The 27,952-nt window shown below is 40.2% G+C and overlaps 2 protein-coding genes across 3 annotated transcripts in view; both read right to left on the reverse strand.

Annotated features, from left to right (window-relative positions):
• eif4g3a (eukaryotic translation initiation factor 4 gamma, 3a) overlaps window positions 1-1,702 on the reverse strand; it is a 42,900-nt gene extending 41,198 nt beyond the window's left edge. The window contains exon 1 of the mRNA XM_044024421.1: window positions 1,112-1,702. Coding sequence (XP_043880356.1) covers window positions 1,112-1,275 — 164 coding nt within the window. The 5' untranslated portion in view covers window positions 1,276-1,702. The remainder of the gene's footprint in view (window positions 1-1,111) is intronic.
• A 549-nt stretch (window positions 1,703-2,251) lies between these two features.
• Window positions 2,252-27,792, reverse strand: ece1 (endothelin converting enzyme 1). Of its 2 annotated transcripts, XM_044024484.1 has the most exons (19): window positions 27,713-27,792; window positions 17,983-18,069; window positions 15,744-15,882; window positions 12,781-12,993; window positions 12,511-12,635; window positions 12,259-12,405; window positions 11,719-11,784; window positions 11,288-11,476; window positions 10,566-10,708; window positions 10,334-10,448; window positions 7,604-7,714; window positions 7,415-7,513; window positions 5,722-5,799; window positions 5,548-5,651; window positions 5,130-5,240; window positions 4,918-4,985; window positions 4,635-4,825; window positions 4,055-4,150; window positions 2,252-3,158 (listed from the first exon to the last, which is right to left on the reverse strand). In XM_044024484.1, the coding sequence occupies exons 2-19, from the start codon at window positions 18,067-18,069 to the stop codon at window positions 2,982-2,984; spliced, it is 2,259 nt and encodes a 752-aa protein (XP_043880419.1). In that variant the 5' UTR covers window positions 27,713-27,792; the 3' UTR covers window positions 2,252-2,981. The 2 variants fall into 2 exon arrangements, with proteins under 2 accessions (XP_043880419.1, XP_043880418.1); XM_044024483.1 differs by lacking the exon at window positions 27,713-27,792 and having other exon boundaries at window positions 17,983-18,633.
• Between the last annotated feature and the right edge of the window lie 160 nt (window positions 27,793-27,952).

The following is a 27,952-nucleotide window of genomic DNA, read 5'->3' on the forward strand; positions in this document are numbered from 1 at the left end:
GCTGCTTGGAGATGTCAGGAACACAGGGTAGCTGTGAACATGGGTGGCAGGAAATCAGGTTGAGACATCACACCCCAAAGCTAAGCCACGACAGAGGCTGTCAGACACATCCCTGTGCCACTGACAGACAGGGGACATCAAGCTAATCCTCTCTCTCACACTACTGCCACCCTGCTGTAAATAAAACAGGAGCAAGGTGACATAACCAGTGACATCATCCCATCAAAAGTAGGGTAGAGTAAATACTGGTTTATCTCTGCCTGAACTCAAAGGTAAATGCCTATTTTGAGGCAGTGATAAACTGAAACCAATAACAAGTTTGTCAGCTGATGGTTATTCCCTGTTTGGTATACAACTATGCTATATACCCTGCTGTAAAGGCTTTGATGATACGAACCAGCTATTTTCTTATTGCTAATCTATGCATACCATCTGGGCCAGGGAGAGCTCACCGGCCCAGTGACAGACAGGCCTACAGGTGCACAAAAACATCCCTCCAACATCTTATGTTAAGCGAAATGGTGACGGATGTGCAAGCTAGGCCTTCTACAAGTTAGCATTTTCCTCATTATTAAAATATAGGCAATCACACAGACTGTCCTGACATGGATGAAACACTGCTGCTCAGCAACGCTGAACTCACTGTCTTGTGCACTTGTTAGCCCCAGAGGCCACTTTGAATTCATCGAGTTGCTAAAGTGAACCTTCCTAGCAAAAGCGATAACTGAACAAAGCCGGCTACCGGTGTAGAAAGCCTAATTGCTTACCGGTGATGGGAAATTAGCTTTTGGGTCACTGATAAACAGTACCATAATGATTAATAGACACTCGTGTTTATTCAAAGAGGTATTACGGGAAAAAGCAGCGTCAATCAACAAAAACCAGTGACATTTCAGCTAACTGTGACAGCCGGCTTCATAAGCTAATGTTAGCATACTAGCTAGCTGATTGTCCCCTCCCCTCCCAGTTGCCTCCAAACGAAACCATCATCCCCGCATCCGTCCATACACTATAATCCGTCGATAAATACTAATAAAATAATATGCTTCTCACATGCAGTGAATAGTTTTATATCACTAGTGTTTGCCATGTTACCAGAGTCAAAGGATACTGAGGTTGCGGCACAGCGCCGGGCTGTGGAGCTGTTGGGGCTCCCGGCGGTAGAGACACGGAGGTCAGGGGAGCCCGCAGTTGGCTCGACGGAGAGGGGCCACTTCCAGGTCCGCTAACTGCGACAGCGGCTTGTTTGGGGACCACTTTCGGTGGCAAACTCATTGCAAAAAAATCAACAAATAAAAACAACACCTTAATAAATACTGGTACAAACAGTGCCTAGCTTGCATACATATAGCAAGCGAAGCGATATCTTGAAGAAGGCCCCAAATCCCTTTTAACGAAGTGGGATAACGAAGCTCGAATAGCAACACAAACGTCTTTTTTTCATGGAAAGTCGCTGCTCGGATCAGCGGTGCTATTCATGGGGACGGTGGGAGGTTTAGCCTCCCTCGTCCGTCCGGAACCTCCGCGGATCCGGTTCGGTTCGTTTCGTTCAAAATAAATAACCGCCACGGTCTTCAGCCTTCCTCGGCGATCTACCTTTTCTTCTCGACAAGTATGTTTTCCATCATTTTTTTCCTTACAGAGATGAGAGACTTCGCCAACATGGCGTTGCGGTCGCTTCCAGTAGTCCGGGCAGGACAGATGATTCGGCAATTCTCGGCAAGTTACGGAATTGCTCGGGTGATCAGCGAACGTTCAATCAAATTGACTCAAATAAATGTCTAATGCATGGTTCACGTCTATAAATGACTTTAGTCAATATTTTTTTTAACTTGTGCTATAAAAATGATTACATTTAAATTATATTGTCGTTCTTTAACACGACAACTTCACTGAATTAATATAATATTTTATTAATAATCATGAACAAATTCTCAGGCTGAATGTATACAATACACAAAACATTAATATGTTGTTATTCTACGGATTTGCGTTTAAAAGTCACCAAAAACTTCCTCACATTTAACATCAAAGTTACGGGTTTGTTTTCTGCATCAGCAGATAACATGGACTTGTGTGCGTATATCGCCACCTATTGTTCGTGTGGCCGCTATGCAGCGGCAAGAGTAGAAAGATTACATTTTCTGCAGTAAATAGATTATCATGTGCTGTATTAATCTAGTGGTATTAATCTAGTTCACCTGAATGTGTCAGAAAATGAAAACAAATGAACAAACTGGATACAAGGCCATTATTTTAAGATTTTATTATGCAAAATAATGTCTTACTCATAAAAAGAGTTGTGTCCAAGTTTTGAATTATAATAATAAAAATGCAACTTTGATAGAATTGCACACAAACTGTGAATGAAATATTGCATTGATTTAAAGATGTTGTTTTGTTAAAATATATGTATACCAATTCTTAAAAACTGTCCAGAGGGTTTCCATTTCACTTCCATTTAAAATCCCCTTCCTTTACTCCATTTCACTTCAATATAAAAAAATGTGACCATAAATAAAGTTCAGTAAACATAAAACAGAGCAGATCAAGCACAGTGAAGAGTTACATGAGAAAAAAACATCACCTTGCTCATTCATCACTATTGTGACAAATAGCTGTTTGATGTGGTTCCCCCATTATTTTGTAACTATCTATAAGGTTTCCAGTGTTCTAAAAGCGTATTCATAGCTTTATCTAATTTCAGAGTTTGGGAAAAGCCATTTTGCCCACCCAACAGTTCTTGAAGAGAAGCTCTGGAGATTCTATGCTCCATGTAGAGCAGGCATATTTTGTCCTGGTAAGGAGCCTGACGAACATTAAGTGGCAAAAGACATCACAAGTTTCAGAAGTTTCTCAGTGGCTCTCAAATATCTCCTGTCCGGAGAGACGTTTTCAGTATGTAGCTATTGAATATCTATTTTCCCCCCCGCCCCAATGTCAATTTCATTTGCTGCTAAACATCAGCAAAAATTGAGGTATCACCAAAGCTCACACTTGTGCTTCGGGTTCATGGGAGCATCCACTTTGCAGCCAAAGTGCTTTGAGAATTCCTGTGAATTGGAGACTGGGCCGATGACTCGAAATCTTGATGGACTGTGAGGATCTGTGATTATGCCCTCGTGTGAACTCTCCGGTGTCCTGACAGAACACCATACCTGCAAAAGTAAGCAAACAACTTACACCATGTAAGTAGTTTGAATATACTAGACTAACCTGATCTTTTTTCATTGCTTGTAATTTCATATCTCTATGTGTTTAAATGTGTAACTCATTTAAAGTTTACCATCTGTCTAATACAAAGCACATTGATCCTCTTCCATAACTTACATCCCCCCCTGCAATGAAAAATAAGCTTCTTGTCTTTTGACTGATATTTGAACTTCACCATGATGAATGGTGTATGTGTACAGTATGACACGGAAAGGTTATTCAATAAATAAACATATTCACTTGTTTAAGGTCATGTGTGGAATATTTAGGAGGGTCTATCGGCAGAAATAATATACTACCTATAAGTATGTCTGTATTAGTGTATAATAGTTTCAAAATAAAAATTGTTTTGGTTTTCGTAGCCTTAGAATAGGCACGGCCACCATGTTGCTACGGCCGCCCAAATGGACAAAAGAGCCAAAGCATCCATCACATATTTTAAGATGAATGACAACCTTTCTGGTCTGCAAAGGCCAACGTTCCATGATGCATGTGGGGAAAGGAAGGGGTGAGCAGTCTGAACATTAGATTTCACTCATTCTTACACAATGGACCTTTAAATCCCAAAGACAACATGTACAAATGACTGAATTAAATTTTGTTGCTGGTTTGGAGCAAGTAGTAAGTAAGTAAGAGTAAGTCTGGAAATAAACAACATTTCTATTGTGGAACAGGTGCAATTTTTTTTTTTGCATTGAAGACACTATCATGTTAAAAGCTGGAGGGGACACAAAGACCAGGAAAAACAGGAGCGGAATAAGAATACTGACAATTAATACAATAGAAGTAAAAAATGAATAGATAAATAAATACAAATAAGTATACTGTGACTGATACAAACCTGGGCAAATCCTACAAAAAACAGCTGGTGGTTTGTCAATCCCAGGGCAGGTAGTGTGGCCTCCTCACCATTCTTCTTGATCCAGTTCTCATAAGCCTTTCCAAGAAAACAAATTATCATGTTACACACTTTCACTCAGAAAACAGACCATAGAAAACCTAAAACCCACTTTAGGTGCTATATAGTTTTCCATTCAATGTTTCGAGTTGTTGAGATGTTGCTCATCTGCTTCATAGACTGTGACCTTTGATTACATGGAAAGAATGTGTTCATGTGAAGGAAGAAACCAGAGGCTGACAAGGCCACTCATAAGCACCTGTTGCCATTTCCAGGCTTCACTGCAAAGCAGACAACCTGTTTTTCCAACACAAATAAATTGACACAACAAACAGCAGCCTCAGCAAATAAAGTAGAGCAGGGGATTCATCTGAGACCTGCGTGAAAGTTTTATGACCTCGTAAACATGCAATCTGAGAGCGCTGTCTTGGGTAAAACAGAGGTAATGTTTTCCATTATGATCCCAATGCTTTAGTGCACCAGCAATTACTGTGACAGTAAGAAACTTTCCCTGCCATCAGACCTTGTAGGCAGCTTTGAGTCCACCATTGTCAGCAATATTCTCTCCCAGGGTTTGTTTCCCATTCAGAGGCTCCTTATTTATCGTGTAATTTCCATACTGCTCCACCATGCACTGAGTCTGCTTTTTGAAGGCCTCCACAGAAGAGGTCTTCCACCAGGGACGCAGGATTCCATCCTTGTCAAATTCCCTCCCTGTTTGAATGAATCATTTGAAACAATTTGATGTAATTTAATTTCAGTTATCATCCTCTGAAATGTACATTTGTATGAAATGTAAAATGTACCTTGGTCATCAAAAGCATGTGTCAGCTCATGTCCCATGACTACACCTATTCCACCAAAGTTTAGAGCTCTGGAAAACATAATAAAAAAGTAAATCATAATAACAATAATAATAATAATAATAATAATAATAATAATAATAAAAATATATATATTTTTTTATATTCTGATAAAATATAATCTGATTTAGCAAACTTGAATGAAGGAGACCTACCTGGACGTAGACTGACTGTAGAATGGAGCCTGAAGGATTCCTGCTGGCAGAACTATCTCATTCTTGGTTGGGTTATAATATGCATTCACAGTTTGTGGGGTCATGCTCCACCTGAAAAAACAAACGAGAACAAATAAACAGAGTTGCATGACATGAACACCAAATCCAGAATATCAATTCCATCTGGTCTGCTGTGCCAGGCTGACTACACATCAGCTAGGAAGGCATGGGGCCCTGGTCTGCCCCCTCCCCCACAGCGTAATGAGAGACAAGGGTCAGTACAGCAGAGACAAGTTAGTTGCCTGCGAACATTTGTGGATGGAAGCATTGTTGCTGCTGAGTCAGTATAAAGGGACCGTGTTCCTGTCTGAGCATGCAGACTTCTTTCTGGCAGAAGAGGTAATGCAAAGCAACTCACTGGTTTCTGTTGGGGGTTTTCCTCAGCTGGTCTGCTGTCACTCTGGCTGAGAAGTTGTAATACTGCATGACGTTCTGGAAGTAGAGCTCTGACACCACCTCAAACTGAAAGAGAGAAGAGGAGAGTTCAGTGTTTTTAATGGCAGCGTGCCAGTGCAGCTCCATGTTTACCTACATCGTTGAAGACTTTGTCCAGCTTTGTGGCGTTCATGATGAAGTCCGGATATCCAACCATGTTGTAAATTGCGTCTGCCTGTTGGAAAGTGACAAACGGGAAAAACTGTAAAAAAAACATTTTTACACCAGGTGGCAGTGCTGTATGCCTCAGCCACATCTAAGATAAACATTATCCCATTTCAGAGGTACAAATTCAAAATAAGCTACGCTTATGATGTATAAACCAATATTGCCAAAAAGTGAAGCAGCAAATTGTCAACACTGATGGACGATCAAAAATAAATGTTCAATAATAAAAGTGTCTGATTGAGGTGAACAATTTGGGAATAATATTTGTATTGTGACTGTGATTCATGTTTTCATAGGTCCAATGTGTAACGTGTAGGAAGTAAAAGACTAAGTGTCTGTATACGTGTAAAATTGCTTTAAAATAAAAAGTATTTGAACCATAGAATAGAAAAGAATGCTTTCTTTTCTATTCTATGGTTCAAATACTTTTGACAGCTTAAATAGTAAAATGATTACTCTTTCTGAAAACATTATGGGTATTGCAAATCTGTGTTTTCTCAAACAGCAATTTTGATTAAAAAAACCATCAATTGTTCAGCCCCAGTGTCTGTGAAGGGTAAAAGGGCATAGATCACACCCCTTTGACTCTCACACCCCACAGTGACTTCCTGGGCTGTGTCTGCAGGAAGGGCCTGTGTGGACAGTGAATATCTATGGCCTGCCAAGGGAGTCTTGGGGGTTGAGTTCAGCCCCACCAGCAGGTTGGACTTCTGTGTTTCCCACAGCTACTTTGGAAAAGTCTACGGGGGTCAGGGGTGTGGTTGAGAGATTGTCTGTGTGAGCTAGGGGTCGGGATGTGGGCTTAACTGGCACAGAAGAGAGTAGGAGGGATTAGCAGTTCTCAGGAATTCTTTCTGTTGCCTGAGGCTCTTCTCTCTGCCCTCCTCCATTTAGGCCATTTAGGCCCACAAACTGGTTATTTTCCACCTGGTGGCTGTAAGTGGTCTGTCTGGGTCAATCAGTGCTCATCGGTTGCCTTCTTTCAATTGCAGGAGATATGTGCTCAGTTGCTGGCTGCTGAGTTATGAAAGCTGGGTGAGTATCAGCTCTCTGGACTTGACTGCTGGGTGGCATCTTCTGGTAATATTTACAGAAAGGTCTGGATACAAGCACTCAGGAATGTCTTGCAGGATCTTTGTGGTTCTTCCTGGCCATTTCATTTTCACACTTGGAGGGATTCACTTCATTCATATTCACTTTCACTGCCTACTGCTGTGTGTATATGGACAATGAGGATGCCAAACATCAAAATGTCACTGTTAACTTTACTTTAGCTCTCATTTTTGAAAACATGCTTCAAGATGTACTTTTTCAATTAGGTAGGAAAAACGTATTGGAAAAGGTCTATGGAATGGAAGGGTCAGTAGGTCAGCTGGCCTTAGTTTGTTGCTTACCTTGTGAGATAACTTGGTTTACATTATTATTAGGCCAGTATCCTCTACCTTACGGCACCTATTTGTCAAAGATTAAAGTTTGCTTAATTTCTCTTGATCAAAAGTTGAGGTACTCATACAGCCTAATTCTTCAAGCGCAGCTGCTTTTACATTGTCCCTGTAAATGTGTCCATAAAACAAGCAGTAAGTAAACATCCTCGGAAACGCACACCAGAATCTTTCACCCACCTTCTCTTTCGCTGCTCTTTTTGTTTCTGAGTCCATCCAGCTCACATGCTTCAGGCTCTCCTGAAACGCCCATTTAATTTCTGTGACCATATCCTCAACCTGGAGCACAGAAGAGATACACGTGAGTCAGAATCATTTCACATAACAGGGGAAGCGATTGTGCTGTGAGGGACTTTATAAACAATTTACTTTTGCTTTGCTGTCTTCAGCGAACGTGGCTTTGACAAACAGGGCACCGAGAGCAAAGCCCAGGGCGCTGTCTGTGTCGCTGACACACAGCTTCCAGCGCGGAGTGCAGCTCTGCAAATAACACAAACAAGACATTTACGCATCCTTGTATTCTCTTACACAATTAGATATCATCAATTGGAATGTTGCTTCATGGACGTGACCGTACTTGTTACAGTGAGATGTGGAATACATGTGTGAGAAGAGAAAACAGTCTCAACAGTTGAAAATGTTTTTACAGGTAAGTATTTATTCCAAAGGGGAAACTGTGGTGTTAGAGCAACAACAACTTACTGTAGCTCACATATATACACACACATGAAGGGTAGGTAGAGGACATTGTATTAACAATAAATCTCTCTGCATACATTGTATAGATTTTGGGCCATAGAGGGTAAGAATATATAGGGTGGACGAATGGATGGATTTCTTCCTATATGTGAAGTGAAAATGGCAGCATGCACTTGATTAGCTGTACTGTATTAGTATTTGAAGTATATATATATATATATATATATATATATATATATATATATTTCAAATAAATGAATAACAAATTATATCAGCAGAGTTGCATTTCTTTTTGTTATCACAAGCTTTTGTGTTTAAAAAAAGTACATAAAATATTAACTTTAACTTTCCAGTTTATGTCCATGGAGGTTGAACAGTGAGAAAGACAATGGAAACAAATACAAAATAGAGAAAATACATGTGAGCTTGAGAAATCCACAACCTCTGTGGCCTTTGCTTGCGAAGGAAAGCTGAACTGTTATCCCTCTGCGGGCTGACTGACACAGTGTTTCCTCAGAGGGGAATGAGTAGTGTTTTTTTGGAGATAAAATGGCAACAATAGGACAAACCACATGTGAACTCTTGGGCCAACCGCTACAAAATAACAGAATGATGGAAAAGGAGTATGTTCAGAGGGGAAAAAGAGATACATACTAATCTAAAGTGGCTGTTAAACATATTTATGAGCTATTATTGAAACACTCTGAGACTCAAAGACCAAACAAGAGAAGAAAAGCACTTTGAGTTGCTATTAATGGGGATATACAGTATATATGTATATGTATATATATATATATATATTTTTTTTTTTTTTTTCTTAAGAGTCATTTTTTGATTGTGATTGTCATTGTTTTAAACCAAATTCAAACAAAATGTGTCAAAATGTCCTTATGTGGCAAAGCCATTATCAGGTGAAAGGAAGGACAAGGACAAATTGAGCTGCATGTATACTTAGATAAAAAGACCAAGGTCAGGGTGAGGAAATGAAGAGGATTCTGACAAAGCAAAGTTGTAAAATCCACTTGTGCACATAGACACAGATGGAAAATGAGACGTTGCTCATAGAAAACAGATACACAAAAAGACACACAGAAGGTTCTGGGGTTGTTATTACAGCTTGACCTTAGTGGAAAACAAGGCAGAGGAAACAGGATCTTGCCCAGATAAGAGCTGTAGTCACTGGAGGAGTCAGAAATCGTTTTTGTTTTTTTCCCTCAGTGAGATGCAAATCATTTTTTTTTTAGTTAATGAACATCTTCAACGGTCTAAAGGTACTTTAAATTGTCCTTCAGTCTCACAGATCCCTGCCTCCGATTCAAGGGAGCTGAATGATATTTCAATACACACTGCCACGATGAATGACTACATTTTCAATTCCAGTCATCTCTCAGTCCAAACACAAAACAATTGTTTCTACGATTAAATCCAAAACAGTGAGGTCAGTGGATATAAGAAGAAACCAGGTCATTTTTCTGAGAAAGACATGCCGCTATTAAAAAGAAATCAAGTGTAAACCTTGGATGCCTGGTCACAGGTCAAAAACACTGCAAATATTTACATTTTTAGCTGGGCCACATTTAATCACAACGAGAGGGCAAAGTCTGAAATCACAGTTTGTACTCACTGTGAAACAAGTGTCTGACTTTTCAGTTAAACTTTTTTTGTTATTGATTTTTTATTTAGTTGCAGTTGAGATTTGGTTACTTTTCAAAGTAGTGGCTGACAAAAATTGATTCTCTGCGTTCTTTGAAGCTCTTAAGGCTTAGTCATGCACATAAATATCACCCTGTCTGAAACCTGGTTACACATATGGTCCAAGAAAAAGTCATGCTTCTCTGGCAGAAACTGTTTTAAGCAATCTCTCTTTAAAAACCTCTAATGCCAATGAAGTAAATGAGGTTTAATGAGTCAGGTTGTGACAGAACACTAATATAAAGCACAGAATCAAACTGTACCTTTCTCAACGAGGAAAAAAGAATTGGTGCTTTTGGTGCCACATTTCCTCTTCCTCTCTCTCTGTGCTGACTAAAAATGAATCTTCTGCACTCATAAAAACAAGAGTTCATGTGAAAAGCTGTTTAAACTCAGCTGTTTGGCTTTGGGCCATTTCTTCTGCCTTCCTCTAAAATCCCACATACACCCGGGTCAAGAGGACTTTTCCCACTGATTTGCTTAGTGACAATTCAAGTACACATTTAACTGTCGATCTGGGTCTAAAACAAATCCGGAAAGCATCTCGACATCCTGTCACTGAGTTTACAAACATGCAAAAATACATCATCTGGATGAGAATATGCCAGGCATTTAGTGGATTGCTTTGTGCTTGAATCCATCTGTGTCATGTTGGATTATAGTGATGATTATATGAAATCAAAAAATCTAAAAACTTTCACCACTTACCTTTTTGATTCCATACATGACCTCCAAGAAGCGCTGCTCCGCATCCTGGAACCTTTGGTCCAAAACAGACACCATCTTCCTCACCACTTTCATTATCATGTAGTTGTTGAGAAGGCTGCAACAAACATATGGGATGAGATCTATTCATTTTTCAAATGTGTCACTCTCTTCCATTTTACAAACACAACACAGCAAAATCCAGCCTCTGATTGTAAAACTATTAGTGTCTGACCTTTTATTTGTTTTAGTTATGAGCTCAGAGACTTTGCGGAGGTATTCCTTGGCATAAACAACCACTGGCTCCGAGTCATTGAGCGGCACAGGAGCAAACAATTCTGTGAGGTACGGCATCCAGTTCACTGCAGGAGCCAGAGTCTGAGGCAAAGACAAAACACACACATGGAGAAATGCTGAGGAAAAAACGTCTTACCACAAACATATAAGAGTTTTCTAATACTCAATCCTGTCCTGTGTGCAGAACAGGGGGGGATCTATCAAGAGAAATATTCATAAACATGACTTTAGTCATGTCTTATCACTTGAAAATAACTGGTGTGCTACTATAACCTGAGAATGAGACAAGGGGGGTCTCTTCCACAGAGTGGGCAGCACTGCTACTTGTACTGTAGTGAAGAACAGACAAATCAAACAAAGAGCTTTTGGAGTATTTAAATGGTACCTGAAGGCTACTGTAGATAAACTGCCAACAAAGCCGCCAGGAGCAACTTTTGGTTAAGTGTCTTACCCAGAGACACATTGGCATGTAGACTAGTGGAGCTGGGGCTCAAACCCACAACCCTCCACTCTACCACAGAGTCAAAGCCGGCCCAAGCGAGAGATGTTCAGCTGGTTACAAACATGCAACCACTAGATGCCACTAAATTCTACACACTCGTCAAGATTCGAAGAAAATTGATTTGTTAATCGGATGCAAGCAGAGCAGGAAACACTCACTGCCAGGTCCTTGGCCTCCATCTTATTGTAGATGAGCTCTTCATCCCGCCTCTCGTCTTGAGGGACTGTGATGTTGGCCAGACTGGTTTCAAAGTCCATGATCTCCTCCATCAGTGTCTGAGAGGTTTCCTTTGAGCCACCAAGAAGAACCCCCAGCTCCGTTAGGAAGCTGAGGTATGCCGTCAGATACTGCAACACCACGGAGAAGGAATGGACAGTGAGGGGGAGCAGTTGTGAAAACAAGCAGTTTGTGAGGTATAATAAATCTAAATTAGGAAGAGTAATCCTAACTACGCAAATATGAGAAACTATGCAGAGATTCTGTTCAGCCTAAGGCAAAAATATTTATTTTCCCCTCTCAGATCTGAAATAGCCAGAGTATAACTTCTGTTAAAGCTGCTGTAAAGCTGTAAATAATTTGCTCATATTACCTTTTCATTTGCCGTCTTGTTGAGGTAGTAATCCCGTGAAGGTAGTCCCAGGCTGGACTGATCCAACTGGAGTCGAGAGAAATACATGATTACTTTTAGTTGAGCCTTTATTTTAGTACTCATAAACAGCCTAAGGCATCACTCATGTGACTGCAGCCTGCAAGCTTGAAGCAGAAGCTCATCCCAAATAAAGCCTTTATTTACCATTTGTTCATTTTCAGGAAATCAACAGGGAATCAATCTCAGACTAATGTGTTAAAAACCAGACGTTCCCCAGGGCACCAACAAGATAAACTATATCCCTGGGTATGAAACAGGTGCCACAGAATTTTTCCTCATGAAAAAACAATCAATAATTAAAATCCTTTTGAATTACCCGTGTGTTTTGTGAAGGCCACAATTATACAAATGAATCTGCTCTCAGTGAAGAAGAATCAGGGTTATAGTCAAACTGTCAAGCCATTCATCAATTAGGACTTTTATGGAGTCTATTAAAGCCCGTAAAAAGGTCTATATAAACACGTCTCTAACAGCTCCCACCTGGATGATGTTACTGTTGGAGTTTTTGGAGTCAGTGCTGACAAACACAGCGAAGAAAGGTGAGGTGTGATAGTTTGTCGACACTGTTCGCAAAACTTCCTGGAAATTGTTCTTGTCCCAGGGTCCAGTGAGAGCCCATCCTCCTATCTAAGACAGACAGGGTTTAGACGACCTTCCAAGGAACTTCACTTGTCAAGTAAAAGTTGATCAATGTGTCTTTCTCGCATCCGTCTGCTTTGGGAATAAGCATACCTGGCGGATCAGCTCCTGGAGTGGTTTGGCTCCCAATTCCTCAATCTTGGTTTCGTTCATGCAGGCCTGATAATAACGCTGAGCCTTTTCCTCCGCCTTACTCAAACCTTTCTTGGTCGTATTTTCTAACACAGTAAAGATACAGGAGAGATTGAACGCAAGTCAATATGGAGAAACACGCCATTTTGCCAAATGATGGAGAAAATGACACGTTTCCCTGCAGTAATGGCAGCTGAGGACAATTAACCCATGTCGGACATTGATGCTCACCTAACAATTGCTTCATTGCATTCATGTTGTGCTCCCAGAGGCGAGTGAAAGGCCCCCAGCGGGATTTTCCATCAGGAATGGGGTTCTTCTTCACCCATCCCCCACAGGCAAAGCTATAAAAGTCATTACAGGGGTCTACTGATCGGTCCAAGGCTCCCATTACTGCACTAGCCACAGTAATGCATGGCTCTGTAAGGCACAAGCCGGGATGAGCTGCAGGAGAGTGGACAGAAAAGTTTTAGAAAGAGAGCAATTTTAAAGATACTTTCATTGAACACATTTCTGCATGAATTAGAGCTGCAACGATTATTCAGTTAATCAGTTATTAATTGATTACTCAATCAGTTTGAGTGTTTTTCTTGTTTTTATAATAAAAACAACCTCTCCGATTTCTGGTTTCTTTGCTTCATGTAATGAAGAAGTCAATAAAACTGAATCTTTTTGTTAAAAATAAAATAAAACAAAGGTTTTGGAACACTTTTTGACATTCTATGGAACAAACAACTAATCAATTATTTGAGAAAATAATCGACACATTAAGCAATTATGAAAATATTCAGTAATTGTAGCCCTAATAAAGAAATATCTAAAAACACTTATATTGTATATTGTGTTCAATATAGTGCAATTACATGAACCGAAATGTTTTCATTACTCTTTAAAGTTTAAAGTTTTGTATTTCTGGACTGTCATTTTCATTCACTCTGTTGTTTTAGTGTCTTAAAGGCAGCAGCAGGCGCAGAAGCCAATCCCAGCTGACATACAGTGAAAGACAGGAAACATCCTGGACAGCTTCCCAGTCCATTACAGGGCCAAAATACAGAGATGAACCAGACTCACAATTTAGAGTGTCCTAATCCCCAATCTGCATGTCTTTGGACTGTGGGAGGAACCTGGAGGGAACCCTTGCACACATGTGGAGAACATGCTAATTGTGTATTACCAGATGAGAGCAAGAAGCTTGGATGACTTCATCAGGACTAGAGTTAATTTGCTGGTTAATAGAGGAACGATAACTGCTCCCTGGTTTGTGTTTATGCATCCAAAAACATTTTTTTTCCCCTGAGAACTGATGTTTTGTATGGCCTTACAAAAAAAAAAGCCTGAGAGGAAATGACTACAGGTTTTTGTCTGGTCTGTGTTACTTTTTAGAGTCTAAACACTGGAAGCTTCAGTGTTTAAAGAAGTGTAAGTGCTCGTTGTCAGTCACAAAGAGACTCCATGGAACAGCTCACCTTACTTGCATGACTCATTTTTTAGACCCTCGCCATCCTCTGCCCATAAAAGGGTATAAGACAAGGACAGAGACACAGATGGAGGCAAAGTTATGAGCAGTAATGAGGTTATTACCCTGAGGAGATGTCATCCTTGTCCCTTTTAATTGTTCAAAGTGTGATGTGACATGCGGCTCTGAATGGGAGGAAGCAGCATTACTTTTCCCGTGGCGAACTTGAGGAAGCGGAGCGGTTGATTGTGAATCCTCAAGCCCTTTTTCCATAATGAACAAGCTCAAGGGAGAAATTAAATGTGTTTTCAGACGCCTTAGATGAAGGTGTGGCCTTGTTATTCAAAAAAAAACATTAACTGCCTCCAGTGTATTAAACACCACAGCAATGTTCTAAAAGCCTCTTATCTCTTTCTCCAGTTTAAAGTACATTATATTACATATTTTGACATATTGGGATAATTAACTGGTGACAGTCCCCAAAACAACAGTTAGACTTAAAAAACAAGCAATTGCAAGAAATATGTCACACATTTTAAAGGTTATTATATATTTAATCATTTGTTCTACATTTCCTCCATATATATTAATACTCTTTAATTATGGAACAGATATCACACTTCTTTCTGCCTTGTGTTTTTCTTCAACCTTTTTGGAAGGCAAATCAGTGAAGTGTATTTTGATATGTACACAAATTTGACTGATTTCTATTCAAACATTTAAAAATAATTTAGTATACATGTGAAAAAAGCTGGGGTATGTCTTGACACGACATGAAATGTATCATTATTACATCACATAATGTTGGACTAAAGAAATGAAAACCTAATTGGAACTGCATCCATCCAACACTGTGGGAAAAGGTGCTTTATACCCGAGTTGGATTAAATCAACAGCAATCTCAGACTACATGCTCAATATGACGTCAGAGCCACCAGTCACTTCTCTCAGCACCAAGACAGGAAACAGGGGCAAACACCCAGCCCGTGCTTTCAAGAAGAAAACATCTAAAGGTCATGGAGTGTTTGTTAAATTCACCCAAACTACAGAGCCTGTAAAAGCAGTTAACTTGCCAGATTATAATCCAGCACATGCAAAGGGTAGATTTTCTTGGTGGGAGTGAGGTCAATGCTGAAGTGCCTGAAACGTTTTTTGTATTTTTATGGCATCAATCACTAGTTTAAGGTCTTCAACACAACAAGCATGTTGATTTGGTAAATTATGGTCCCATTAAGAGTAAAATGGACAATAAATCAGGATATGCTTTAGGGCATGGGTTATGGTGTGATTGACAATGATCTCCTCGTCCTTCCTCACAGTAAGATTCTTCCTCCTGTCTCTCATCCAAATATGGTTTTCTTTTGGTTCCAAAAAAAGCTAAAATGGCACTGGATAAACTGCAAACTAAAGGCTTCAAAACAGCAGTTGACAAACTAGTGGGTGGCATCACTGTAGGTTGCCAATTGCCACTGCAGTTTCATATTTACAGGATTCACTCCCTGTATCTAACTCTCATTAAGAAAGAAAAATCCCCTATGTACCTAAAGTACCTCTTTAAACCCTTCTCCTTTTGTGTTTGCATGTTTAATTAGATGATTATATTACACATTCACAGTACTTAACATAAAAAAAAAGCTTTGAATAAATCGGACAGAAAGAGGTTCGATCCAGAGGAACTTGCTCCGCCATTTCACATGTGTTTTCCAGTGTAAATATGAAGTGTGAAACAGAAACTCACTCTGTTTATAGAAGACACCAGTTGTGATGAGTGATATGAGCAGGCCCAGAGACACAACACACACCAAGAACAGCACCCTCTTCTCTCTTTGTGTCCTGTCTGGACAACATGTGGGACCTCGGCTGTGCAACAAAGTCACCTGCAATGAACAGACGGAAGGAAATGCATTTCAGTTCTTAATTTACATTATAAACATGACATATTTTAAAGGGTTAAGCAAACAGGCCTCAACTGACTCTGGAAAATATTACAGAGGCAAAGAGCTTCTTAGGGATCTGATGACAGATTTCATTTCAAAGCACCGTGTCTTTTTCAGCTCTCCTACACACAAAGCATTTCTCTATTGTTCCCTCTCTTCTAGTTTAACATGCAGTCATAAAGAGTTCCAGCCTCCTGCTCCAGATTGGGAAAAAAAGACACAATAATCCTACTTGTAACATATCTCATGAGTTTGTGGCTGACCTGTAAAAGGTTGAGGAAGTTAACCAAGGTCACCACTTACTACAAGACAAATCCTGCAAAAATGTCCCATTGTGGTAAAGGGATACACTTTTTTTTTTTTACAACACCACTCCCTGACCTGTTTAAGTTGCTATTGTTATTAATGCAGTTCCTACAGAGATGATTTCCTAGGGGACCACTGACAAATCTTTCACTTTTCACTGCAGCCAATCTGTGTGAACACCTGCTGCAAATAAATGCCAGATTCTGGACCTTGTATAAGTCTTGTGGTGTTTAAATTAAGAATACTGAAGTGTGTTCATATAAGATACACATTTCTCACGAATAGCTTAGATGATCGCACACTCCATGTGTACTTAAGAGAATCCAGCTGCCAAGTCTGTATCTGTTTTTCCCATCTGCACTACAGCAAAGTCAAGAAAACACAAAGGCAGAATCATTTTATCAAGTCTTGACCTCAAACTCTGTGTCCGGGCTCCTCCAGTATGTTTGTGCTCCAAAAAAATATTGAAAATGTGAATGATCTTAGCTCCTTGTTCCAGAGGAACCTCCTTAGATTCAGAAATAGACGACACTGTCCTTTAAATGTAATTTAATTTAATTTAATTTAATCCTTTAGTGGAGATTTGAAAACATACTCAGAGTACACAGTTCAGTTGTTACGATTTATAAAACCACGAGTACCAGCAGAAATGACTTCACACTGATCCAATATTCTACAGAGTAAGACTTTGATTTGAGCCTAGAACATGGTGAGAGTCTGAAGCACAGTGTGAACACATGTGCACAATCACATTATGTGTTTGTCAAAGGGATTCAGTTTCAAAATGGTCCTTTATTTATTTCAGAAAACAATCTACAGCCAGAGCAAATTATTTGGGACAAAGCAATCATCAACATAAGTGCTAAAAACAGATTTAAGATGTGAGGGATTTAATAGTAGTGTGACAGTTTATGTGACATGTGAGAGTTTGTTCTGAGCTTCAACTTAAGCACACACATCAAGCGCCACTAACTTGTTAAGATTACGAAACACTTGAAGTAATGCTGGTTTTAGTTTAGTAAATTTTGTTTTAATAGGTAATGTCAGCATGCCTGTTATGGTTTTACTATTATTTCAAAATTAGAATCTGATTTGCTTGAATGAAAGCTCTTAATCTGCATTAAAGTTTCACCATATTTTCTTGTGTAATTGATATTAATTTAACAACCAAACACCGAACAAACAAACACTGTTGTGTCATGGATACTGTAGATACAACTATGCACACTGCAGGGACGAACATTTCATAAAGATAGTTAATTAGCTGAAACAATGCGTTGGAGCCATATTAACTGTGACAAATTAAATCATTAAAATGCCTTCTCCCAGCGAGAATGACTTGATCGCGGCGTGTTCTGCATTAACCGTGCAGGAAAACATTCGGCTGCTGTCTGCTCGTCATAACTCACAGTGTAACGTGCAGCATCTGTTTGGCACATGCACCTCTGTAACATATTATGAAAGCTATTTGAAACTCTGCTGTCATTGAGCAGCAGGAGAGTGAAGTGAGGGTTGTACATCATATTGGCAGCAAAAGACTGCAGCCTTTTAAACCTAAAATGCACCGCTGCATCGTGAGTTCACGCCTCAGCTAAAACTTTTCAAGGAAGATTTTTTAATATTGGTACAATCACAGCGTCGTCCACGAGTGCTTTTACATTTTCACCTTGTCGTGGTGTGATGAGACAGTGCTGACATTTGTTTATTTGTAGTACAACACATCAGCGGGTTTACCTGCATGGGCGATGATGGGTAGATGTCATCACCGGTAGAGTCCACCAGCTCTTCCTCGTCCAGCGTGGCTCTTTTATACGACGACATCTGAAAAGTCAGATGGAGAAAAGACTCCCTCAGTGCTTCCATCCTTCAGACCTCTCTCCTCACCCACTGACAACGGGTGTGTGTGTGTGTGTGTGATGCCTATTCTTCAGCAGTCTCTGAGGCTTCAGAGCAGGATTTCCCTCCAACATCCATGAGGAGGAATCTGGTTAGTCTGGTCTTAGTCTTCCACACACACACACACACACACACACACACACTTCAAAAAAAAAAAGTGTCAGTCCTCTCCTTTGAAAAACATGCCTCTGCTGCCCCCTCAACATCAACACCACCGCTGGAAGCTCCCGTGGCTTATGACAGCGACCATTAGGCGAGTGAGGGGAAATGTCACCACACCATTCTCCAAGTTCTCCTCAAAAACCTCAGCGCGGCTCCTCTCTTCCTCTTTGTGCGTTCTGCCGCTCTAACAGGCAAACTCTTTGTGGACTTCCGCCTCAAACACGGAACTATGGAAAACGGAACTAGTGAAAAACAGGAAGCAGCACTGACTAGACAGAGTAAGATTACTGAGACTGAGTGTGTGGGAGTGATTGTGTGTGTGTGTGTGTTTGTGCACGCATTCCCCCATTGTGGTTTCAGATTTTTTTGGGGGGAGGGAACCTTACGGTTGTAGTTCACACCCAGTGTCTGTTCTATAGGTCATGATATATTTGTAGGAGGAGCCTGACAAAACACCCACCTCCTAACCACAACATGCTTGTGTAGTGGTTGCCCATGGTAACTGTTACCTGATAGGCATGACAGTCAATTCTTGTCCCGTTTAACCCGGCCGTGCACTCTGGCTACTAAAAACAAATCATCCAAACACTGCACTTCAAAAACGTATTAAATAAAAACAGTTTGTTAATTCATAAATATCTAAAACTTGTGTGGTAAAAACAATTTGCAACTAAATAAGTTACAAAAAATAACAAACACATGACAACTATAGATCAAAATAAAGACCATTTATGATGAATGATATATGAAAAGCCAAAAACATAGGATCTACCTTACTGTACTGATTTAAAAAAAAAAGAGCTGCAATGATAAATCAATAGAAAAAAAATTGTTTTTCCAATGCTCTTCATAAAATATCAGTCATTTATCAATTATTACATTAATGTTCTGTGAGTTCAGCTTCTTAAATTAGAAATTTTTCTGGTTTCTTTGCGTCTTTATGAAAATAAAATGAATAACTGACATCTGCGGCCATCGTCATTTTTGTGAGTTGGGAAACATGTGTTAGCATTTTATGGATGGAAAAAAAGATCAATTAAACTTTAAAATAAAGAGTAAAATGAAGTGAAAATAATCATATTGTGCATTTTGATGGATAATGCAGGATGAAAATAAACTTTGTTTATAGAAAAATACTGTAGGACACATTCACTGAAGGCCCTACAGCTCAATATAAGGCACATGGGGAAACTCCACACAGAAACCGGGATCCGAACCAGTGACAGTCTTGCTGCAAAGCAACAATACACGACACTGCACTACCGTGTGGCCAAAGTTCTACATTAATGTGATTAAATGTGATTTTCACAATGTGTTGCGACACTGAACTGTGGGGAATACTGTAATTAACCTCAGCTGCCTGTCAGCCTGACAGAAATACAGCTCACTCAAAGCAGTGCCATGGCAGCATTTCAAGCCATGCTCAGGAATTACTGCGAATGTTACCGTCACAAAATGACTGGCATTGGATTGAGAGGCGCAAGGGAGAAACTGTGTGCGGTCAGCTACAGAAAGTCCAAAATCACGACACAGACTTAGAGTTTTGGGTTTTGCGATCATGAATCCAGGCTTATCTGAGCCTGTGACACTTGGGGAACTGCCACCACAGGAAATGCAAGTCAAATGTGAGGATATACTGGATTCAACAGACCAAAAAATGCGCTACACGACTCATTATAGTCAAACGATGCCATGTTCTGAACCTACTAGACTTTTTATTTAGGGCCCGACCTATTAGAATTTCTGGAACTAATTTTTCTTCTTAAAAGGATTGCATTTTTGACATACTTAATAGTGAAAATCGACACGCGAAACAGAACTGGCAAAAAATGTTTTATATAATAAGGGGAATATGTAAAAGTGGTGCAAAATGGCTCAGTAGCTAACCCTAAGGTGAAACCCGGAAGGACAAAGCCAAACTTGGTGGTAACATGTCACAGCTGAGGCGGACAAAAACTCAACTCAACTGCAAGCCGGCCATTTTGAAAGAGGTGTCCACTTTAATTTACGATCGTATTTTGGAATCAAAGTCTTACAATGCTACAAAAAAAGTGATACTGCATTTTGAATTATCGCCTGATATAATCATTATTAATGAATTATTCAAATTCATTAAGGTTTAAGTACATTGATTTTACCCACTGTACTGATATCGCCAACCCCAGTGCAGCCGCAAGAGAGCAGCTGAGGACTGTCTTTGTTCTCTTAATACAATCTCAGGCTCTGTTCCTGCAAATGTTTACCATCACACTCTGGCTTCCATCTTTAACATCCACTGAACACAAAACAAACTCACGATCACATGGATCACAAATTTCCATAATAGAGATGATGAGACATTCTCATGAACATAACCAAAAGTTCAATCCAGTCACCAGTCCATGCTTTATTTTATTTCCCATAACCATGCCTCAGAGGAGAAAATTGTGTTCCGAGCACAAACATTCCAGAGAACGCCAAGTAAAACCCAGAGCAGGGATTCCTGTTAAATCTTGCCTTCTATCAAACAAGAAGCCACAAATACAGTATCTTTTGCCCCCAACACTAAAACCTTAATACAACAACAAACACTGCTATCTTACAATTGTCCAAACCCTTCCTGTTTTGGTCATGTGGAGAAATGAAGTGATGAAAGGTGAAGTGAGTGACAGGGAGAAGGAGCAAAGTAACATGACACCAGTTGGATTTATTCCTATTCAATTCCTTTAATGGTTCCAAATGATCTATAGCTGAAAGCAAAGAGACCGATTGGGAATTCTTGATGTTTGACTCATTCTCTTTGCAGTCTGCAAAACAGGAAGTTTGCTGAATTGCTGAAACTCTACCTCACAAAAGCATTACATCTCGAACACCATCACTGATTGAATCAGTTGGTGTTTTTTGGACACACACACACACACACACACCTCACCAATACCTGGCACTGGTGTGCAGATTGCATGTTGATACACAATGGACCAAACCGGAGCTGAATCACTGGCCTTCCCTTTTCCTGGCAATGTAATGCAATGATATTGGGTAACTAACATCAGGTACTTTGTAAGGACGTACGTACCAGAACTTTGGTCAAGATCTCCACTTTTGTATCCTGATCTACATAGCTTGATCCTGAGTCACATAGTAACTTCCTGGTAGTAGAGAATTGAAGCATTTATAATATTAACATCAGCAGTCACTGCTGTGACCTGAACAACTGAGAAATTCCTGTTGATGCCCCCGACTTACCGGAAGTCACGCCAAGAACTCAGGCGAGAGCCATTTAAAAAATAAAAGACGGTCCCTTCCTCAGTCTGTGGTCAAGGTCAGTTCTGCACTCTCTGAAGCGAACCACCTATTGTGTGTCTTACAGGGTGTGAAGATGTCTTCCCACAGAAAAGCTGACAGCACGAGGGTTCACTATCCCACAATTCTTGGAAGCCATGTGTGGCCACTGCCTTTCAGTAAGGCCATAAACCACAGGCATGCGTCACTGATCCCTCAAACCAGACGATTATTTGCAGCGCCAGGGCGTTCCTCCAAGAATAACTGGTGTGTGTTTGTGTTTGGGATCAGATGCTGCAGCATTTGACAGCTTTTGGAAGAAAGAAAAACAGTGCAGGACAAGAATTTAAAGCAAAACAATATAACATCACTGAGCAGCAGCATCTGCTGCAGCGACAAGTGTTTTTTTTCTTCGTTTTTTTAACTTGTTCAGAGTCGTGCATATTCCAACCCACAAAAACTGAGAACAATCCCGATGATCACAGCCCCAGCTTCTGAACCACTGAACCTTGGAAGAGTCAGAACCAGGTCCATGTCCTCAAAGTTGAATACGAGTCCATGAGCTTCAGTGCTGACATTCAAATATTTTACATTACACAAATGAGACCGTCATCATTTCCAAGAGTTTTCATACTGTGTAACGCAGTACTTCTCAAATGCTGGGGCGGGCCCGGTGAGGTGTCGGGCGGGGGGGGCGTGAGAGGCAGGGCAGGACAGAAAATAATAGAGAACCACTGGTGTAACGAGAGCTTGATATAAATGGCTAAAATTACAGCATTAATAATACAACACTGTTTCAAGATTCATTACCTTAAAATGGCCTATTACAAAAACACAAATAAGTCAAGAGTCGTCATCTTCAACCTACTGTAAAGGAAACGATCAAGTCTGAATGAAGCCAATGCTCAATTCCAAGTTCTAGTTCCAGGTCCTGAAAATCAGGACTTAAAAGTGCAACGAAACCACCTATTCTACCGCAAACTCAGGGCCAATGCTTGATTTTGAAAAACGCAAAACAAGTGGACTGAGACCTGAGTGAGATCATTGTTGAGCTCTTAACTGATCAACAAAAGATGTTCAGGGCCCAAAGTGGAAATTAAAGAGGCACAATTCTAACGGTGACAAGTGAGTCCATCAGTGCAATTATTCTGAAGCTGTTAGTTTGAGGAAAAAACTGTAGAAGAATCAGAGATTCAGATGATCTCAGACGGACGCACATGATACTAACACGTGTTTTATTACGTTGATTGTCGGAATCTCCTTTAGAGTCTTTTTCCTTGCAGTAGGTTGGTTCAGACCATGGGCGCTTGTTGCTTAAGCTGATACAGTGACCTTTTCAACAATGAGACTGGAAAAGTCTGGAAACAAAGCCTAGAGGAGAAGCAGAAATCTACTTTGCACTTAGACTCCTTGATTTACATAGAGAGAAAAAAAAAGAATATTGTAACGCAAACATTTGACGCAAGTCGGCAGTAAACACATTTTGCATCCAAGTAAAGACGGCTCATTAAATGATATGGTAAGCCAGACAGATGCTCATTGAAGATATGGCCTCAGATCACAGGCAGCCAGTAATTAAAGACCACAAGTCAATAACAATCTGAGCCTCGTACTCACTCATACAGGTTACACTACATGACCTCTAGGACTAAAGTACATAGGGTAACGACTAACCATAGGTTTGTTAACTGCCAACAAAGCTGGGGGTCAGATTTAGATGATCCCTTACCGCATTAATAAATAAACCAAATAAATGTTTCACTACGCTGAGCCTCACAATGCTGTGTAAATAGGTTTTATACCTGCAGAAGGCTCACATCAACCAAAGTACTGATGTAATTAACATAAGGTGAGGTGAAACAAATGTGAGGCGACATAAAGTGCCCTCTGACCTACAACTTTGGTGACGTACAGCAGCACTACAGCCGCAATTAGGGATTGTGTATTCCAGACGTGGTGTTTGCTGCATCCTGACTTAACAACAAGCCGATACGAGCAACTTTTCCAAGCAAGAGCCGCGTTGTTTTATTTTTGTTAGTGATCGTTTACTTGAATAAGTAATGTTCACAAAGTGTACAACATTGAAAATCTAAAAGGTCCATTGTGCTACAGTTGGTGAAAGTGAGTGACATGACGGAGGACTCCTCTGCTCGCAAGCACACCAGGGAACGACGGTGGTCTTTGCATACCAAAAGGGATGTAAACATTATTTATCTCAACTCCCTAGCTCTACTCTGTTTCCTCTTTTTTTTCTTCACTGATTTGTGCGTCAGGTTTATGTGGGTGAAGCCGTTCTTCACTGTTTGCATAAGCTCCCACTTCAGAATGCTGAGCACAAGTCTGTTCAAACTGCTGGTGAAACATGTTGGCTCGAGACCGTGGCCTCGGTAAAGGAGGCCCCTTAAAAGGCTTTTTTCCCCTCTAAGGCTACAAAAAATCTATTCGATTTATTTACATTGATTTATAAACCTGATCCACTATCAGTTAGGTAAAATGTGACCCTCGACTGAAGGCATATCCTTGTTGAAATATAACTTCTGCTTTTTCATGTTGATAAAAGACTCCTCTCCGAACCCACACAGACTCAGCCAACAAATTACAACAAAAGCCAAAATAAAACTTCTTCCCATATAGGTGTAAAACTACCAGTTGACCCTTTTCTTCCCATAATTGTTCCCAAAAGAAACTGAGATTTGGAAAAACATTCCCAAATACCACAGAGTCACAGGAAAATATCAGCACAATATTCATGTGATTCAACACTGTGTCGCCCGACGGCAAACTGTGTACAAGACACAAACACTGCATGGTTTATTGGAGTGACTGGAGCTGCCACCCTTGACCCGCATGCGAGGTCTTGACCCCTGTGCCTTGCACAGTATGTGCTTGTGTCTTTGGGCTGACTGTATGTTCACATATCAGCTGAAGCACACAAACACAACGAGGCGATGACTCAACATGGAGACATTCGTCCCCCTGCAGCCGCTTGCCTCTGCGACTCTTAGACTTTATCTTTTCTGCCCAGTCCCATGCGTTTCTGCCTGAAGGACGCGGATAAAGACTAGGTTGTCTCTCAGACTTTAGCTACTGACCTGTGACGTCAAGAGACCGCTGGAATATTCTTTTTATAAATTCTTTTTATTTTTACAGCTCAGAGATGTTTCCTTTGGGGAAATCAGCCTGATAATGTCAAGTATTAAAAAAAGCTCCTTAGCCACTGGCAATCAGCTTTTCCTTACTCTGGAGCAGGATTGTTGTTAAACTAAGCTATGGGAATTTAACCAGATTATTTTGTGTGTGTGTGTGTGTGTGTGTGTGTGTGTGTATGTGTGTATACTCAATGACATAGAGTGATATATATATATATATATATATATATATATATATATATGTATATACTGTATACATATATATGTATATATACACATATATATTACACTCCCACCTACAGTTTAGAGTGTCCAATGTGCCTAATCCCCAAATTTGCAAGTTTTTGGACTGTGAGAGGACACGCACACGCACACACACACACAGACACAGACACACACAGACAAACACAGACACACACACACACGGAGAGCATGTAAACTCCATGCAGAAAGGCCCTTGTTCTGACCGGGTCATGAACCCAGGTCTTCTTGCTGCAAAGGTAAGAGTGCTAACCACTACACCAACTGCCCCTTTGAAAAAAATAAATAAATACAATTTAGAGCTTGCATTTTTCCTCACTGGGTTATTACTATGCAGGCTGCAGCAGTGAAATCCTTCATATTCTTGGATCGACTAAACAACTGAAGTCATTGTTCCATGCAAGTTTTAGGAACTGTGATGCAAGTGCAGTGAACAAATATCAGCTCTTGTATCAGTACATTCTAAATTTGCTGATGAAATTTTCCTCTACCAAATGTAATAAAGTGAGGAATCACGGAAGCGCAGACTTCCTTCCAATGTGTTGGTTTTTGTTTTAGCCAGAGACACAGGCAGATAACGGGAGGTTAACTGCTCCAGCTGTTGTTATGGCTCTCCAGCAGCACATTCAGCATCAAAACAAGGTAATGATTAACTGCAGAGTAAACCACGCTCCCCAACTCCCAGCAATAAATCCAGAGCAGTCCAATGTTGTAAAACCAATCAGTCGCTCTGCCACAGGTGTATGATCAGTGTGTTAACGCCTGCACAGTAAAACACAAACTCACTCTCAGGAGCTATTCAGCCAAGCTGTTTTGACTTAATAACACTGGTTTTTAAATTGAGTTGCTTAATGGTCATCAACAACAACACAGAACACACAACTTGATTTGACCACCGGGCTTTAAAGTGACGCTCTCAGGATTTTTAAGACATGAGAACAAAAAAAGACAATTAACACCATTCCCACTGCCATTGATGGTACTGTCCTGCAGTGATATTTTTCCACCCCTGTGTCACCTGTGCATGAGCTAGATGTCATGGGCCTGTCTGAAACAAAAGAGTCAGGGGGAGAGAGAAACAACAACACCGGTGGTCACTGAGGTGCTTTTTTAAGTGACTCCAATTCAGCATTACTTGCAATGTTAGTCTCAAATGATCATGAAGTTACACACTTATCTAAGACTGGTTGTCACTGCTGGACCCCCTTATTGATTCAATAGGTCCCAATTTGGTTCGATTTTCATTTGAATTCAATTCGATATCAATTGATTTAGAGGTTTCTATGTCAATTTTCACCGAACTAATGCAGCAAATTGTATAAACTTTGGATCTCTCTAACCTGTTGCATCACTACATGTGATACCAGCCTGACACTGATCCTATTGGGAATGTGGGAATGAAAGAGGGTTCATTCTTCCTTTTAGAAAGTCAGTGCATCAATGCGAAAATAAAATGGAAAAAAAACTGGTGTTGTTTCAATTCATTCTTCCAGTGAAGCACAGATTCTCAGAAAGTGCTCTCTTTCACACGAAAACAATCAGCCCTTGTTATTGCATGCTTTCGGACGGATGTGCTACCAAACATGACAGCTGATTTTAGAGAAACCAAAATCCGCAACGGGTTTTGCTCTTCTTTTCTTTTTGATTGATAATCTCTTTCACTGAGCTGCTTGAGATATGACTTGGTTAAATCAGGCAAAAACAAACACGCAGCTGTTTGGTGGCTGCTGGATAACACTGGCTAAGATATTTGGCTTGATGGCTTTGGTTGCAACACCCACTTGCTCAGCGCCTGGGGTCTGAAATGCTGAACAGGCCACTGATAAATGATTAAAAATGCTCGAAGGGTAAATTGTTGTTAGACACTGTATGACTCACCGAGAGTAACCACAGCTGATGTGAAACTCTAACGGGGAAATCACATGACTTACACAGAAAATTTGAGATGATGAAAAAAAACATGATGGCACTGCAATGACACCTTTGTATCTGTGATAACCTGAGCATCATCTAATCTAAACTAAACTGAAACAAATGAAAGTGTGTTAAATTTGGTGCCATTGTCTGTGTGTGTGATTCTGATAAGTTATCAGTTTAGTACACTACTGGATCTTTGCATTTCATTTAACTTTTATCAGTTGCTTTGCTTGTGCTACAAACAGGTTGACCACTATATCTGATGCCAATCTTTAGATATCAGTGCCAATATGACTACTAACCCCGTGTCCATTTTTTAACATAATTAGTTCACTTAAATGTATTGAATTTAAGTTGTATGGTTAACTTATGTATCTAAGTTAACTAAAATCAAGTTAAACGTTTTTACTCAATAAGACTACATTTTGTGTCTGCACTTTAGTACAACACATACACTACAAAACTTTAACTTGTCAAATAAAGGTTTGGATAAAACAAAGTGAGTTAGCAGCACTGATTGACTGTGAACTTTCTCAGGGCAAAAACGTGTAAACTTAAAAGACTGAGTAATAATCAGCAGAATAACTAAACATGAATCGGTTGATGTCGATACATTTACTGTGAACCTCAGTTTGGAAAACATGAACTCTCACGCCATCAAAGAAAAACCAGTAAATAAATCAGCCCCAGCGCAGAACTGGGCTGAAGTGATGTTGTGTCACTTCTCAAATAACACTTTTAAACTAGCAAATGTTTCACTGTTGAGTTAAACGACATGTTTCGCTGTTGTTTGTGTGTGTGTGTGTTCTTCTTCTTACCCTGTAGCTGCTGAAGCTGCTGCTGCTGCTGCTGTGGCTCCAACGTGTTTTCTGACGGGAGGACAGTGCGCGAGCCTCACAAAAAACATCCAAAGAGTCTGCGCCTCACTGTCAAGATAGTTCACTGAAAACCTTTCTCCCTTCGCTTCTGCTACCCCGGGAAGTCACACGTGTGTCATACACACCTGTTTGGCTGTTTATGTAATAAACTTACCTTACCTTCATCGATTTTCTTTGGAA

This window comes from Solea senegalensis, linkage group LG4 (genome assembly GCF_019176455.1).
Source record: "Solea senegalensis isolate Sse05_10M linkage group LG4, IFAPA_SoseM_1, whole genome shotgun sequence".
Lineage (NCBI taxonomy): Eukaryota > Metazoa > Chordata > Actinopteri > Pleuronectiformes > Soleidae > Solea > Solea senegalensis.